This window comes from Etheostoma spectabile, chromosome 18, assembly GCF_008692095.1.
Source record: "Etheostoma spectabile isolate EspeVRDwgs_2016 chromosome 18, UIUC_Espe_1.0, whole genome shotgun sequence".
Lineage (NCBI taxonomy): Eukaryota > Metazoa > Chordata > Actinopteri > Perciformes > Percidae > Etheostoma > Etheostoma spectabile.
In genome coordinates this window covers 7,040,216-7,056,755 of record NC_045750.1, presented here as the reverse complement: position 1 = coordinate 7,056,755, position 16,540 = coordinate 7,040,216, and the positions used below count along the sequence as shown (strand labels likewise).

Below are 16,540 nucleotides of genomic sequence, written 5' to 3'. Positions count from 1 at the left end.
CTGTCACTATCAGTGAAGCAAGCCATCATTAAGCTGAAAAATCTAAACAAACCCATCAGAGAGATAGCAAAAACATTAGGTGTGGCCAAATCGACTGTTTGTAACATTCTTAAAAAGAAAGAATGCACCGGTGAGCTCAGCAACACCAAAAGACCCGGAAGACCACGGAAAACTGTGGTGGATGACCAAAGAATTCTTTCCCTGGAGAAGAAAACACTCTTCACAACAGTTGGCCAGATCAAGAACACTTTCCAGGAGGTAGGCGTATGTGTGTCAAAGTCAACAATCAAGAGAAGACTTTACCAGAGTGAATGCAGAGGGTTCATCACAAGATGTAAACCATTGGTGAGCCTCAAAAACAGGAAGGCCAGATTAGAGTTTGCCAAAAAACATCTAAAAAGCTGACAATAGCAGCAGGATGAATTCTGAATTGTTTCAGGCAATTATCTGCTCATATTTAGCCAAATGCTTCAGAACTCATTGGACGGCGCTTCACAGTGCAGATGGACAATGAACCGAAGCATACTGCGAAAGCAACCAAAGAGATTTTTAAGGGAAAGAAGTGGAATGTTATGCAATGGCCAAGTCAATCATCTGACCTGAATTCGATTGAGCATGCATTTCACTGGCTGAAGATAAAACTGAAGGGAAAATGCCCCAAGAACAAGCAGGAACTAAAGACAGTTGCAGTAGAGGCCTGGCAGAGCATCACCAGGGATGAAACCCAGCGTCTGGTGATGTCTATGCGTTCCAGACTTTAGGCTGTAATGACTGCAACCTAGTACTAAAAAGTGAAAGTTTGATTTATGATTGTTAATCTGTCCCGTTACTATTTGTCCCTTAAAAAAATGGGAGGCACATATACAAACTGTTGTAATTCCTACACCGTTCACCTGATTTGGGTGTAAGTTCCCTCAAATTAAAGCTGAAAGTCTGCAGTTAGAGCACATCTTTTTCATTTAATTTCAAATCCATTGTGGTGGTGTATAGAGCCAAAAAGATTAGAATTGTGTTGCTGTCCCAATATTTATGGACCTGACTGTATGTTTGCGCGTGTTCTCTCCCACCTTCTTCAGGTCCTCCTGGAGCATCTTCACCATGGCCTCCAGCTTAGTCACCTTCCTCTCCAGCCCTATGTGACCCTCACTGTGGATAACAGAGAAAACATGTACAGTAGTTGGTAGTTTTTATTTTATTTTTTATTATAGGAATTGATTCAAGCGCTGCCGATAAAAAAATTATTGAGAATCGTTTTTCAACTTTTTCTGAATCCTGCAGCCCTAGTAGTTGGCCTTGTTAATACTCTCGATGATAGTGAGCGGATCATTTTTTTTCCCAATTATGACCTGAAGACTCTGCAGAACTAGGAGTAAACATGGTTTAGACTATGTGCCCTCGACAACACTACCCATTGGTTTACGGTTTATTCTCTACATTCATTCACTGTACCTGCATTAGTAGTTTCTGTTCAACTTGTATTTTCTGTGCAATCTACATTCATTTATCTACTATATACACAGTATGTATGCGTGTGTGGTGGTGTGTATGTGTGTATTATATATACACACACACACACACACACACACACACACACACACACACACACACACACACACACACACACACACACACACACACACACACACACACACACACACACACACACATTCAGTCTTATATTCGGACCAATATGGTAATAACAATCTTAACAGTAGCTGTACAATGAGAAGCCTTATTAAATTAATCTTCTTTTAGTGGTAGGTAACTATGATTAGCTTTACAGATAAGGTAGTGAACTACATATTGTCCTTCAAAAAGGAAATCAACAGGCAACACTTGTAATTTGTGTCTTGTTTGGCTGCAACAGGTGCAGTCCTGTGTCCTGCATATTTCTTGTGTGTAAGGATTTTGGACTTTGGTATTTGTATTTCCTTTTAGGTATTATTAGGGTATGGTGTAAGTGGAAGTAAATAATGTGGAATAAAATGTTGAAACAAACTGGTAAAGAGCGTATGGGTATGGTGTTACCTAGATGAGGGCCGTGACAGTGGAGCGGGCTGCAGCTCTATGTGGGCCTGTTGGGGACTGGAGGCGCCACTATTTCGGTGGTTTGAATCTCCGAACACATAACTTCTCTGGACTGGAAGAAGACAGAAATGGACAAAAGGTGAAAATAAGTCTAACAAAATTAGAGGCAGGTGCATAATAAATAATAAACGCCTCTAACTGAAAAAGTAGGTAAGACTATTTATAATGTAAAATACATACGTACATGGTGTAACAGTGTACTGATGACAGTCTACATCATAATAACTGGACACAACCTATCCTAATTTGACATCATCTTATTAATATTTATTCATTTCGGGATCATAATATACAGAATTCCCTCAAGCCAAGTGCTTATTTTAGTGTACTTGTGCAAAGGAAAAGAACCACATAAATGGAAAGAAATGTTTGCACTTATTAGTAATTGGTAATACCGTAGTGTGTGTTTCTTTCACTCTCAAATGTACTGGCCACATCCACCAGGTGTGTCCACTCTAGGGGGCTGTCCCTGTCTTGAGACGGGAGGGGCATCAGCTCCTGAGGGAGGGGTCCACGATGGCGCTCCACCAAATCCACCAATGATGTGTCAGATGCTGAAAGGTCACCTATAAACAGAAATTAGGTTGTGGAAAGAACTGAATGTCAAACCTTTTTTTATGGCCATTTTGTATTTTCAATCAAAAGGGGGCAGCAGACACATACCTGAAATTTATTTATTATTACCATCTATCAGACACACACTTTCAGTTTATTACAGTCACATTAGTTCATAATTAAAAACAAATCACATAACTTAGTGAGGATGTATTAACCATCTATTCCTTCACTGCTGCCCCTCTATGGATAAAATGGCCACATAACATGAACCTTGGTTACAAAATAAAATCTGTGAAAATTGATAGAAGCCCCTGCAAACATCTTCTGAATGTGAATGGACTCCAGCTGTTTTAAAGACCTTTATGAGCAAGAAATCTCTTTTTTACCGTGGAGTTTGACTCCCAGCTTATAGGAAGGCCGTCGGAGGGGAACTCCGCGGGTGGTGGGTGAGCGTGGGAGGGTGGAGCAGCTGAAGAGAACATCACCACTGAGTGCCGGGTCAGCCACTGAGTCGCACAGGGGAGGAAGGCGCTGGCCACGATAGATACTCTCATCAGACAGGGTGCGATGGAGTGAGCGACGGTGGCTGAGAGGCTGGCTTGGTGGTGATTTCTGGTGGTGCTGCAGGATGGGGGGGGAATTGAAGTGTTTTTGTAATATTACTATAACACAGGATCTACATAGATCTAAAAGATTATAGAAACATGGCTAGCAGAAGTCATTTCACAATATGTTGCCATGTGTCTATTAACAAGTTGTGCCTGTAATAAGATTTTACAAACAAGCCATCAGATGTACCTTTTCTTTATGTCTGCGTGGTGGTGGAGGGCTTTCTGGGGCACTGTGTCGCTTCACATCTTCCTCCATAGTAGATTTAGCATGAGGCTGAGGTGAGTGCATATCCCGAAGAGAGGGCCTGGCTGCTGGGGTTGGAACAACCTCCCCACCACTCTCTCCTGGAGACTTCCTAATAAACACATGGACGCAGCCAGAGACAATTAATCAACCACAATCATGAGAGAAATTATGCACGCTGCACTGATGATCTGTTGTCCCTTTATTCTAACAATACCACTGATGAACAGTTATGTTATGTGGTCATTCAGCGTCTCCAGTAGAGCCTATAATTGGGAAACTGCATTCAGTTACTGCATCATTTAAGCCTTCAGTGTAATAGCATCTTCAACCACAAGGGGGTAAACAAGTAACATGGATATGATTGATAACAAAAGACATTAATAGGAAAGCACAGTGGGTGGATAAGTAATAGGATCAAATGCAGTGTTACAGAGCAATAAATAAATACAATAAATACTGTCATTGTAAAGCTAATAATGTTCAATTTTGTGAGCGCATTATAAATATAGGGATGATGAGAAAAATTAACACTGCATCATCACCTCTCCCCGGTCTCAATATAAATAAAGCTTTTACAAAGGAAAGTATTGATTGAGCGTTATTGTGAGTGTGAATACATTGCATAATATTGTACAAGGGTTCTTGTTTATTTGTCCACTCCCTGCAGGAAGGTAGGTACATTAGGTATGCTGTTACAAAACCACATGTACCAGCATCCACCAGGACCAAAACACCGTAAAAATTGAATTTTGCGATGAGGGTCAGCTAATGCACCTATGGGCAATTTCTTTTTAAACTCTGCAAACTCTGGTGGCACCATTAATGTAAATATGTGCAACAGTTTTAAACCACCGCTGGATTGGGAACAACAATTAAAGACCCACTTTATTGTTTCCTAGTTTATATACACATGTATTTCTCCTTACTTGCGTGTGTCTCCAAAGTCAACAGAATTAATGGTGGAACCGGGTTTCCTCCAACCAATTAGGTACTTGGACTGAGCTCCTTGGCGGGGGTAGAAGCTCTTGGGCCCAGGGGATGGTGAGGACTGGGATGAGGGGGAGGTGGTTGAAGGGGAGGACTCATCTCTTGGGGAGCTGTGGCCTGAGTGCCTGGCACTGATTGGACAGAGAGGGGGGAGAATGAGCATCATGGCAATACACCACAAATAAGACAAGCTTAGACACTGATGAAAGATATATACAAATTTGATCATAAGAGAAAGAAACCATTTTAAGGCAATGACAAGTTTTTATTATAACTTACTTGGATTCTATATTGTTTAGAAAAAAGAATCTGAACATGTTTATCCCAATAGTTTCACGCTGTGTTTAAGTCTTAAGGCAAGGATTAATACAAATCGGAATAGTGTAACATTCTAATCATCTAGGAATTTCCATTATTGAGATCCAGTTGGAAAATTATAGTTTCACCTGCAGTCAAACTCATTTCAGAGCGCTCTTATTCCCCCTCCGCCACACCACAGAATACAAATGGAGCTTAAATGCTGAACAGGTGATGCCCAGGTCATGAACTGTAACTGTATCTGAACAAGTGAATAGACTTGCTCAAACAGGAAGCGCAAGACACTGGAATTTTCTCAGCTCTGGACACCAGTTCATCTAGGAAAAGTTTAACACATGTTCGACATTTCCTGAAGCCTAATGTGGAAAGATAAGAGGGAGTTAAAATTGCCCCCATGCTTGGTTTCCAGGAAAGACTCATTGAGAGGGAGGTGGTCTAGTGTGTGTTCCTCTCGTCGAAGTGATATTGAGTCGAGTAATGAGAATTGGAAACATGTTGCAGAGATCAGACAAATACTGCCCTGACACAATGATTAAGTGGAAGAGGTCAAGTTTGAAATTGGAACTGATATTAGATAAGACGCAACTTTAGATTTACTTTATTAATTATTATTCAGTGCTCCTGGAAGCACTTTCACATCTGTATTACCCTGTTTGCAACTGGTTGTGTTATATATGTTTTTGTGCATATTTCTGTGTGGTTGCTATTGGTCAACTGCTTGTCCTATTAAAGTTACAGTGACAGAATAATAAATATTTTTTATAAACAGAACACTGACTGTGTTTGCCGTCTGCTCCAGATGCTTATTACCTCACTCTGCAACAAAATCATGTTTCTTTCACAGTTCTTTAAGGTGAGTAGCAAGTGTTTGCGCAAGAAGTAGGCTAGGTATACGTTTGTTAGGCCTCAAGGATACGCACAATGCATTTTGGGAAGAGACACTAAATGTAAACATTCTTCTTTTCTTTCTACTCCACTGGGTGCATTTAAAGCACTGGCTCTCAACCTTTTTGGCTTTAATAGCTAAGCAATACCTACCCGTGGCCTCTAATAAGGGGTGTTCATGTTAATGTACAGTAAGCAGTTCAACCAAAGAGCCCTCAGATTGTTTCATTTGAATATTTTTTTTAAGATTTGCTATTTTCAAGAAAAGAAAGGCTTTGAGAAAAGTCAAAGTAATAAACAAGCAAAATTGTTTTTGTCTTAACTTGTTAATCATATCACAACCACAAAAATCAGTTTGTAACCCCTCCCTTAAACATAAAGTTGTGTACTGCACTTCAAGTTTTGCATAGACATACTAAACCCTCCACACACAAAACCTTATAAATGTACAAAAACACACGGACAGACCTCGAGTGTGATCCAGCCTCACTCAGACTGTAGGTACTGCTATCTCTAACAAGGAGATGGGTAGGTGGGGTTCGGCCTGTGCCGTCCTGGCTCCTTTCTGCTGGAGGGCCCGGGGACTCGGCTGCAGCTGGCGACCTCTCCAGCATCCTGCGTCCTCCCTCGGTGGGGCTGTGCCATGGGGACACTGACCGCTCCCTGCTTTCCCTGCCTCCGCTGGGAGCCAGCAGGGAGGTGGTGCTGCCGTGATGAGAGTGGGAGTGTGTGTGGTGGGAGGCTCCATAAGAACTGGTGTCGATGCCGCTGTCAGCTGAAGCCCCCTGCAGGTAGCCCCCTCCACCCAGGCCGTTGGGCTCTGGCTCACCCTGGTCACCGCTGGAGCCTCCACCCGCTCCCATTTCGTACCATTTATCGCTGTCACTGTGGCCCCCGCTGGAAGCTGTGCTGGATAGAGTGTTACTGCTGGAGTGCCCAGAGTAAGGGCCGTCAGACTGCCAGGACAAACAGAAAGTGGAAAAGCAAGGGTAAATTTAGGGCTTGGTGTTGTTAAAATGTTTTGCTTTACTCCTCGACGTAACAGCCCTAGGTTCGACTCTGACCTGTGGCCCTTTGCTGCATGTCATTCCCCTTTCATGTCTTCAGCTGTCCTATATAAATAAAGACCTCAAATGCCCCAAAAAAATAATCTTAAAAAGAAATTTAACTTTGATACCAGTTCCTGAACGCCAATTTTCAATACGTCGTAAAATCCATTTTAACAAAATGAAATTACAACATTGTTTTACTTTGTGTCTCCACAACATGTTAGACCGCCAATTACAAGCATTATTAGATCTAGGTAGAAGCATGCTGCATCCTTGGCTCATTGACTAATGAAATTCACTCATTTAGGTATTGAGATTTTGGTACTCGATACTAAGGAGGCCATTCGGTCAGTGCCTTAAAATTCTTACAAAACTATTGAATTTAGTACCCACCCCTAGGTAAATGACAGTTGAGGGAGATTTTCATGTTGTGAAAATATCAGTTTTTTGTTGTTTGGTGACCACCACATCGTTAAAATTACTTTAAATGCAATCACAACACCAGGCTACACATTTATTAACTATGATAACAGAATGAAATTTACACATTATGTCAATAGGGATACAGAAGTCCTTAATGAAATGAAACTATCAGTCATCTATGGCCCAAAACTTGGAAAAAGAGTGTTACAGAGCCATTAAACTGTACTGTCAAAAATCTGAAGGTATAAGTAAATAGTGTAAGACAGGTGTAAAGCCTGACCTGGCTGCCCTTCTTCGGGGAGAGGTGGATAACCTGCTCCTGCCTCTGGATACGGGGAGCTCCAGAAAAGCCTTGACCAGACTTGGAGACTGGGGCCTCTGCAATAAATACACCAATAAACACAGACGGTGTTAGTAAAACACAAGTACAGAACCCAGCGGTGATGGTGATTGGTAGTGAGGATTTGTTGGTGATTCAGCAGAAGAGTCGTTCTCCCCTCTGGTCACTTATGTGTATTTTGCAACTACAGCACTCATGCTTCCTGTAGGTTCATAATGATGGCATTGTTTTCATTTTGCCTCTGACATGTCCATGGACAAAAACTAAGATCACTTATGATCAAAAGTAATAAACATCAAACAGAAATTTGCTGGCTTTGTTTGCTTTGGGCAAGCAGTTCTTTGTGTGCGTGTGTGTGTGTGTGTGTGTGTGTGTGTGTGTGTGTGTGTGTGTGTGGTGTGTGTGTGTGGTGTGTGTTCCTGAAGCAAAACTCGAGGTATAAATGGGACTGTTGTGTAATTGTCTACATGTTATGTAACAAGACATACAGAGTATGCAGCTAATGACCAGAGCACCGTGAAAAGCAGAGCTAAGGGAGGTGTCATAACATCTGCTCTGGTGAGTCTAGTAATGTAGTGAAACCCCCATATCTCACTTAGAATATTCATTACTCTACATAGTTTTCTCTGCATAGCAGACCAAAAGCCTCTCTGCACTAATTAGAGATGGTTCCACATGTGCATGCCTGCTTGTTTGAGTGCCTGTGCATATATAGAAAGTATGTGACTATGTGTGTGATGTTTTCTTTCTTAAGCATTGTTATTGATATGATTGGTTAACCACATGAAAGTACAAAAATCCTGATTCTTTTAATGAAAAACCAAAAGCACAATATCTCAGCCCCTTGTGATTAATGGGTGCACTCCTGCAGGCTTTGTTAAACAAAAAACAATGTTAAGGTAGATAAAAGTTGCTGTGCATATGATAGGAAGTCACGACAAATAGCAATTTTCAAGATCTCAACACCCAACGCATGAATTAATCATAAACCTGCCAAAGGATGTCAAAAGACAATGGAGCAAATGGTGTGTTAAATAGATCCAACAAGAACACTTAATGCAATAATTATTCTAATGCCAAACGCTGTGTAGGGTACTTTAAGGGCTAAGTTAATGTCTTGTTTGCTTGTGACAGGAATTGAGAGAGCGAAAGTGAGTTTTCTGCCCTTTGCATGACTTGTGTTATTTCTGTACAGAGCACGGCCACATCATCGTTGCTGAAGACTCTGGTCAAGGGGGTAAAAATGTTAAGGAAGAGAGAACGACAGAACTCTTAACCACAGAGACAGCAAAGCAGACTGTGTAGGCCTGAAAACTTGGCTGACACAGTTTGAATTGGCCCAGCCGGCATTGTTCCACCCTGCCCAATAAAGACATAAGTGCCATTAACAACCACAAAATGAAAGACTAGAGCCTTTCTCTCTGATTGTGGCGGTCAGGAACAGGTTGAGGACATGGCTGAAAGTAGGCTGGTCAACAACCAACCAAAGCAACATCCTGCTGGGAATCAGAGTGGCATGTAGTTTTTGTGGCTTTCAGAGACCAAGCTGGGGAAAAAGAAGGAAACTCTCCAAAAACAGTGCATGGGAGAATACTCTTAAATAAAATGAAAACCAATGTACAAGAGAATAAAAAGATGAATGAGAGGCAAACATAAATGGCAGTGGAGAATGAGGAACAGACGGGAGGGAGGAAGTGAAGGAAGGAAAGGCCCACAAAGGAAGCTTGGCCAACTGTGCTGACAGGAAAGTAAGGAATGTCTCCCCTTTCTCTTTCTTCTTTATTAAACCATATAGAATAAAGTGCCAAAGGAAAAGCCATATACTTTAATTGAGATCATTGTTTGGTCTCATTTCCCCATGTATTATTTCTTTCCTTGTTTTCTGTTTGTCTCATTATCTTTCCACCTTTTTGTCTGCTTGCAGAGAAATTAAGCCCTGCTCTGTGAACGCAATATTCACAGCCTGCAGAAGAGGAGGAGGAAGAGGAGGAGGTAGAAGAAGAGGATTGTGGATGCTGTCAGTGTTTGTATTTCAGCTCCAAAAAACTGTCACTAGCTGCAGATAAGAAGGCACACACAAACAACATACACACAATCTTCCAGAGTGGATATCTGTCATTTCAAAGGATTTAGTAAAAAGGATAAATATGATTTATTTTCCTGTCAAGTGCCGTCACATATAAAGACACATCCATACACACACATCCACAGACTGATGTTTCGAAAACCTGCATGAGTAAAAACATTTACATTGCTGAAAATATCAGAATCTACCTTGAATTTTAAGACACTGCACCTTCCTCTCTGATAAAGGTTTACTGTATATAATATATATAATTACCTGTTGAGCCTCGTTCGGCTCCTCCTCCTTCCTCCATTCTCGACCAATTGGGGGTGGACTTTCCACTGGACCCGCCCTCTCCAACCACCTCTCGTCTCTCCCCAGACATTGGAGAGTGGCGGCTGCCTGCAAACCTGGTAAAAGAGCACACAAATCAGAAAACTTAGATTTCTTTATGTAGATTTTTTATCAGCTAAAAGTGTGTTACCACTGATTAAAAATACAGAGCTAGATATGACAGAAGAACAGCGTTTGCAAGACAATACATTTGACCACAGGCTGTAGTGAGGGGAAGTATAAAAAAGATGTTCTGTCAAGAGCATTAAAATATAACACACAAATGTTATCACTTCACTTTTCCTACAGGGTGACAATTGTGGAACTCAATAAATCAGCTCCCTAAAAGTAAAACAAGGACTCCAGTAGAAATATTCTCAGTGCTGGTAATCTAGAATGCTTTCTAAAGATGTAAAACTGAGTAATGCTCCTTGTAACACTATAGTACCAGCTCATGACCATACAATCATGACAGAAACATGTAAATAATAATTCTTTTAACTATCATTTATAATTAGATAAAGAAAACGAAAAAAGAAGAAGTAACACAAGGCAGCAACAAATGCTTTTGTAATAGCCAGAGAATTTGTTGCTTCTGATACGATATGTCATAATTTGAATTAAAATTACTCTGAAACAAATCCAGCCACAGACCCCCCCCCCCCTTTCTTACTGCTCAGCATGGACTTCTGTCTCCAATGAGCAGAGCTTCCGGAGGCGTCACTGGAACAAGACAGGTTGCTGGAGAGCTGCGATTGTGAGGGGAACGCCCCAGTGCCAAGGAGGAGGCCAGGCTATAGCTCTCACTGCCCGGAGACATCCTGGAGAACACACACACACACAACACACACACACACACACACACACACACACCACACACACACACACACACACACACACACACCACACACACACACACACACACACACCACACACACACACACACACACACACCACACACACACACACACACACACACACACACACACACACACACCACACACACACACACACACACACACACACACACACACACACACCACAACCACACACACACACACACACACACACACGCACACACGCACACACCACACACGCACACACGCACACACGCGCACACGCGCACACGCACACGCGCACGCGCACACGCACACGTTAAGAATGTACAGGCACGTGGAATAGAGGAACTAAAGGAAGGTGAAATAAACACAACAAAGCATTGTAGGAGCAAAATGTTCTTAGTTGTTCCTTCAGAGGAAATTCCATTGATTGCTACTTCGTGGCCACAGTTCCCACAAAAATAACATGAATAGTTTAAAGCTTTGGTTTAAAAACATACCCAATGGCTGTCGTTTGTGTGTTTTGTTGATACACTAGTTTGCAGAATTTGCAATGATAAATATTATATTCTTATAAGCAATGTCTAAAAAGCCAAGGGGCTCTAACCTCTTGGTGTCCAGGGGCCGGCCATCACTACTGACACTGCGAGGGATGGCTGCACCCCTCTCCAACCTCTCAGCTGACAGGGTCTTCCCCACTGAGCTACCCAAACTGATGGCCCGGTTGGGCGTGTGAGGCTGTGGTGAGGCAGTCAGTGACTGCTGAGGGCTACTGGAGGTCCTCTGCCACTTGTTGTTGTTGCTGCGGAAGGGGAACTTGTATTCAAAGGAGCCACTATCACTGCTGCTGCCGCCCTTGTATTCTGACACAGGTATCCGATAGAGCTCTGAACAGCCTCTGTAGAAAAGGAGGAAAGACATTTTGTTTGAGAAGAAAGAGTTGTCAGTGTCATTGAGGGTACATTTAGCATTTCTTTCTTCAAAGCAGGGATTTCTAAAGGTCTGAAATAAGATTTAGAATGTGTGACTTTTTAAATATCCAATGACACAAATAAAAAAAGCTGTGTGTGTTTTTATTTGGTTATTGGCTTGGTACTCTAGTATTTTATTTGGTTTCTTGAAGTAATGTGAATCTCCACTGAATTAAGTGTATGAGAGCAATTCTGTGAACTGTATGTCCAGATAACTGTATATTAACTAAAGGAGAGAAAATTATGGTACCACTCCCATCCCCACTTACCTGCGAGGAGTGGCGTCATCATGTGGAGGGATGATAACAACACGCACGGTCACTGAGGTCCGCAGGAGGTCAATCATCTGCTCATGGGTCAGTGATGCTACAGCAACTTTGCAGATTTCTACCAATCGGCTTCCCTGCCGCAGTCCTGCCTGCCAGGCGTAACCATATGGCTCCACCTATTAGTAACAGAGTTTAATTGCATTAGAGCTCTATTAGTGACATCTTAATATCCAAGATGGTCAAAGTGTCCACATATGCCATCACGTATGTTTAAAAGTAGTTTTTTCCATTATAAATAAATAAATCCCCATTTGTTTTCCTATTATGTGATTTTGAGTGACAGGAGTGAAATTACTTACAACCTGGCTTTTCATAAACATATTTTTAGACATTTTGAAACAATACAGCACATTTGATATGAGATGATGCATCAAATAACAAATCACAACATTTGGGTTCTGTGCAGACAGATACCTCAGCCACGATGCCTTCATAGTTTACGTGGAAGCCCAGCTGCCCCAGGCCATTTCGACGAAGTGTCATCTCTGATGTTTCGCACCCCTTTGTCAGGAACTGGACATAGGGAGGGCAGAGAGATGCACAAAGTACAGATGGAAGATGAACTTGCATGAATTATCAAAGGAGTGAAAAGAAAAGAGGTGAGGGGAAACAACAAAATACAAAAGGGGACATTTTGGGAAAAGGATCGCAAACTTATAGCTTCCACACCCTCCACCAAACATTATTTTCATGTGTAGAATAGAATCAGTTTGGGAAAACTTTTAATAAAATACTAGAATAATAAGTCTTAAAATGTGTAGGTCTGCATGTTCAATGCAAATGAATATATGCTTCCACTTTAAAACTGAAGAGATTTCTTTTAAACAACTTAAGTGATCACTTAGAGATGCATGACCATGAATACACGCACGCACGCACGACAAGTGACAGAAATGAGAGCTTGAAGTTGTGTTCACACAGAGATGTGTTGCTTAGGAGAGACACTTTTAAACTCTGTTTATTTCATGGAAAGATGTGACTCTTAGCATCCAGGCAGGGCGGGGAGCGCTGTGTAGCGGCGGTGCTTATTTAAGTGAGGTAGAAAAGTTAAAAATAGTTTAATTTTTAATGAGAAATGGCTAGGGGCACCCGCCAAACTGCAAAGGGCAACCAATAATGACAAATGATAATCTGGTAAAGCCAATCCTCACTCCCGACTACTTTCCCCTTGTGGTCAGTCACAATCCTTCTCTTCTTCCCTCGGGGTACGCCCCCGGCGGCTTCAGGGCACCCTGCATTTCTTTGTTTAATCAGGGAGTTAGCAAAAAGCTAAGGACACTCCAACTCAGTGAAAGATAAATGGAAGTGAAACTCAAGGATGGGTAAATTAATCATACTGAAAGACTGGCACCCTAATAGGAATTGTTATGATGCTCTGATGTTTCTGAATGTGCGGTTGGGACAGGAAGAGAGTACAAGAAAAAAGGAAACGAGCAAACAAGAGGTGAAAAAAGAGTGTGGAGAGGGGGAGAGAGAGAGACACCCAAGGCCACTTCCCTTCCTCTTTCTGGGACCGAGGTAGTCCAAATGATTGAAGATTAACGCAAGATGCATAAAATTCAACATGAAAGTGAGCCACAAAACGATGTGTGTGTTCCAATATGTTTGTATGCATGTTTGCAAATCAAAGATGGTGAACTCAATCCAGGTTACATAAAAACATGGTGAAATACCATCACATGCATCCACACAGACTGAAGGTGGGGAAAGGCCGGGGAAATGAATGTATTCTAAAGCACTGAGGATTGCATAAGAAAACACCTTTTTTTCCAACCAGTTTCCATGGAAACAGCTAAGGAAGAGCTATCACCACTTTACTGTATGTGTAGGTGTATGAGCCATTAGGAGTATGTTGTCCAGAGGTGTTTCTGAAACTCCCTGAATAAGATGAGACAGCAGCTTTGGCACGTAAACACAAACATGTTGTCATTCTGTCAGACTGATAGCCGACAGTAAATAGTAGAAGAGACCGTGAGTGGGCTAGGTAAATCATTAATGGCAGCCAACAGCATTTTAGTTTGGTTTGTGAGCACGTGTCTGTTTACATGAATAAATGTTTGTGACCTCAGCCATTCCTTTGTCTTACTCAGTTGACCAACATGGAGTCTGGTTTCATTTTGCAGTAGTGCCAACCACTTGGTTACAGGGACCAAAAACATTTTGTTGAAACTGACAAAATACATCATACATGCATTAAGCACAACTATCAGTGCTATCACATATGTCATGTATTGGTGCGTTTGTCTTCTAACCTCTAGACGTTTGACCACCTCTTTGAAATCCTCAGTATTATTACTGATACTCCTCAGAGACACACTTTCTCCCCGCTCGTAGAAAATCCGCAAAGATGCAGGGCTGCCCAGCGTCCAGCCAATCACGTCCTTAGTGGCACAGTTAAACACCACGGCCTTGGCTTCCTGGTCCAAAAGGATGAGAAAGTCATTGGAGATAGAAAGGAGGGCCTCCAGTTCCCCTCCGGTCCCGTGATCCTCAACGTGGACCAGCCAGGTCACGGCCCCCAGGCTGCGCAGCTCTGCCCCTTCATATGGCTTGCTCTTCTCTTTTTTCTTGTGGGCCAGTGAGATGAAAGGAAACTTCCCAGAGGGGTCGATGGGTGTGCTGGTGGTGTGGCGCTCAGCCAGGTCGCGCAGGTACTCCTGGCGTGTTCGGGTGGCCATGGCACGGAACTTGTGCGACTTGTGGGCAGCATTTTCTGCATTGATGACCTTGGCCAGCAGGAAGTCCCGGAACACAGAGGACTTGGGAAAAGCCACACCTTCTGGAATAGGGGGACCAAAAGAGGGCACGTCTTTGGAACGAGTGACAGCAACACTGCAGGAGAGAAGCAGACCAGGAAGAATAGAGTAGGCAAGAGGAGAAAGTTGTGAAATGGGAGATGAGAAAAAGTGATGGTTAACAAATCAGTTGTTGCAGTATTGACCAACAATTTGGCCAAATTAGGGTTGGTATTTTGTTTCAACATCATAGATCTGCGGCTTACTAGTAGTATTTTAGCAAACCGTAAATTTACTCAGAATGTCAAATCACATCCAAGCAAGTAATTATGTCTTTATGATTTATAGCAAAACATAAATGAATGCTGGCAGATTCTGCAACAGACTTTGTTTGATCTAAAGCATTAAAGCCTCATGTTGCCTGTTTTATCACTCAAGTATGGGAACATAAAAGGACAAACTCTTAACTGGTATACTGTATCTGCCAAGACAAATACAAAAACAGGGCAGTCTCCATCTTTCTTCTCTTGCAAATATGATAAGTTTCTTATTATATGTTTTTGGATTATCTGTTGTCTACCTCAATCTTAGTCTAAAACTGTACATAATACATATTTACAGATTTTCTATTGTGTTGAGGCTATGTACATTTGCCGTGTCCTTTACTGCAGTATGCACTTCTTGTCTAGGTCCTATACCTCCCTGTTTTCCCTGCTCTCCCCCTCCCTTATCCAAACCCCTTTTTCCTTTGATTAAGTCCTGGAATGGCCATCTGAGGTCGTTTGCCACATGTGGTATGTCAGGAACTCAGCTGTGCAGCCTTTGAGAGGCAGGCGAGTTGAGGGGAGTGTACTATTCCAAATCTCCTACCCAAAGCTCCGGAAAACCCAGAATGAGGGAAAAGGAAAATGCGGTTGAGACAGGAGGACTGTGTGGGAGTCTCTGAAAGCATATGGGAATTATTGCTTGCTGGAAAAATGTTTCTTTCGGTTATGTGAGACAAACTGATTTACAACTTGATCTGTTGAATGTCTCAGTCTGAAGTGGTTGACAAAAAAAAGGTTAGCAGTGCCCTGAAATGGCTTTTTATGACCCACAAAAAGCCCAAGTTTAATATAGGACACCTGTCCTGGTCTCAACCTCTCCATGACCAAATGAGCTCAATCCCACATCCTTTCTCAGGTGATAATTACCAGCTGACTAGAGTAGCATCGGAAGTCGGGGACTTCATCTCACACGCCTTCCCGCTGACATGCATTAGCACACATGTTGTCACCAGGATTAATCGCTTTGTCTAATAAGCAACTAAAATCAAAATGTCACCCACATATTTCTAAACATGCCTCAGAGACACCTTGTCCTGGAGACGTGTACTGTTCAATTCTACTAAACGTCAAATTGTTGACCTCATTTTCCACCTTTCCTTGTTTGTGACAGACAGCAGATAGAGAGGAAACTATTTTTATTCTGGTTGAAATTGCCTCAGAGAGTGAACGCACAGACTTTCATGGTACAGTGTTGCTGGGAATTACCTTAGTAGTTGCTACATGTATGTATGTAAAAATGTTACATGGCATATGTACTGAAATCATTGACATAAACAAGATTAAGGGAAGAAAGCAGTATGTGTATACACGTGTATAAGTGGAGGGTCATACAAACACACTGACAAACCTCCCTGCAGCTATTATAGTAGGCATTTGTGTTGGTTTTAACAGAACTACTAGTGCATTTTCAGTATGAACCTTCTTACCCTTATTTC

At 42.1% G+C, this 16,540-nt stretch overlaps 2 protein-coding genes across 2 annotated transcripts in view; both read right to left on the bottom strand.

Moving 5' to 3' along the window:
* The window catches only part of rgs6 (regulator of G protein signaling 6), a 109,606-nt gene extending 107,432 nt beyond the window's left edge, over positions 1-2,174 (bottom strand). Inside the window, exon 1 of the mRNA XM_032542415.1 lies at positions 2,163-2,174. The gene's annotated coding sequence lies outside the window, so the exon portion shown is untranslated. The remainder of the gene's footprint in view (positions 1-2,162) is intronic.
* Positions 1-16,540, bottom strand: part of sipa1l1 (signal-induced proliferation-associated 1 like 1) — a 79,909-nt gene that overhangs the window by 5,391 nt on the left and 57,978 nt on the right. The window contains 15 exon segments of the mRNA XM_032542419.1: positions 1,068-1,146; positions 2,029-2,140; positions 2,484-2,654; positions 3,033-3,267; positions 3,445-3,613; positions 4,431-4,622; positions 6,163-6,650; positions 7,447-7,544; positions 9,848-9,981; positions 10,559-10,646; positions 10,649-10,725; positions 11,351-11,641; positions 11,984-12,159; positions 12,458-12,556; positions 14,296-14,875. Of these exon segments, the coding sequence (XP_032398310.1) occupies positions 1,068-1,146; positions 2,029-2,140; positions 2,484-2,654; positions 3,033-3,267; positions 3,445-3,613; positions 4,431-4,622; positions 6,163-6,650; positions 7,447-7,544; positions 9,848-9,981; positions 10,559-10,646; positions 10,649-10,725; positions 11,351-11,641; positions 11,984-12,159; positions 12,458-12,556; positions 14,296-14,875 (2,989 nt within the window).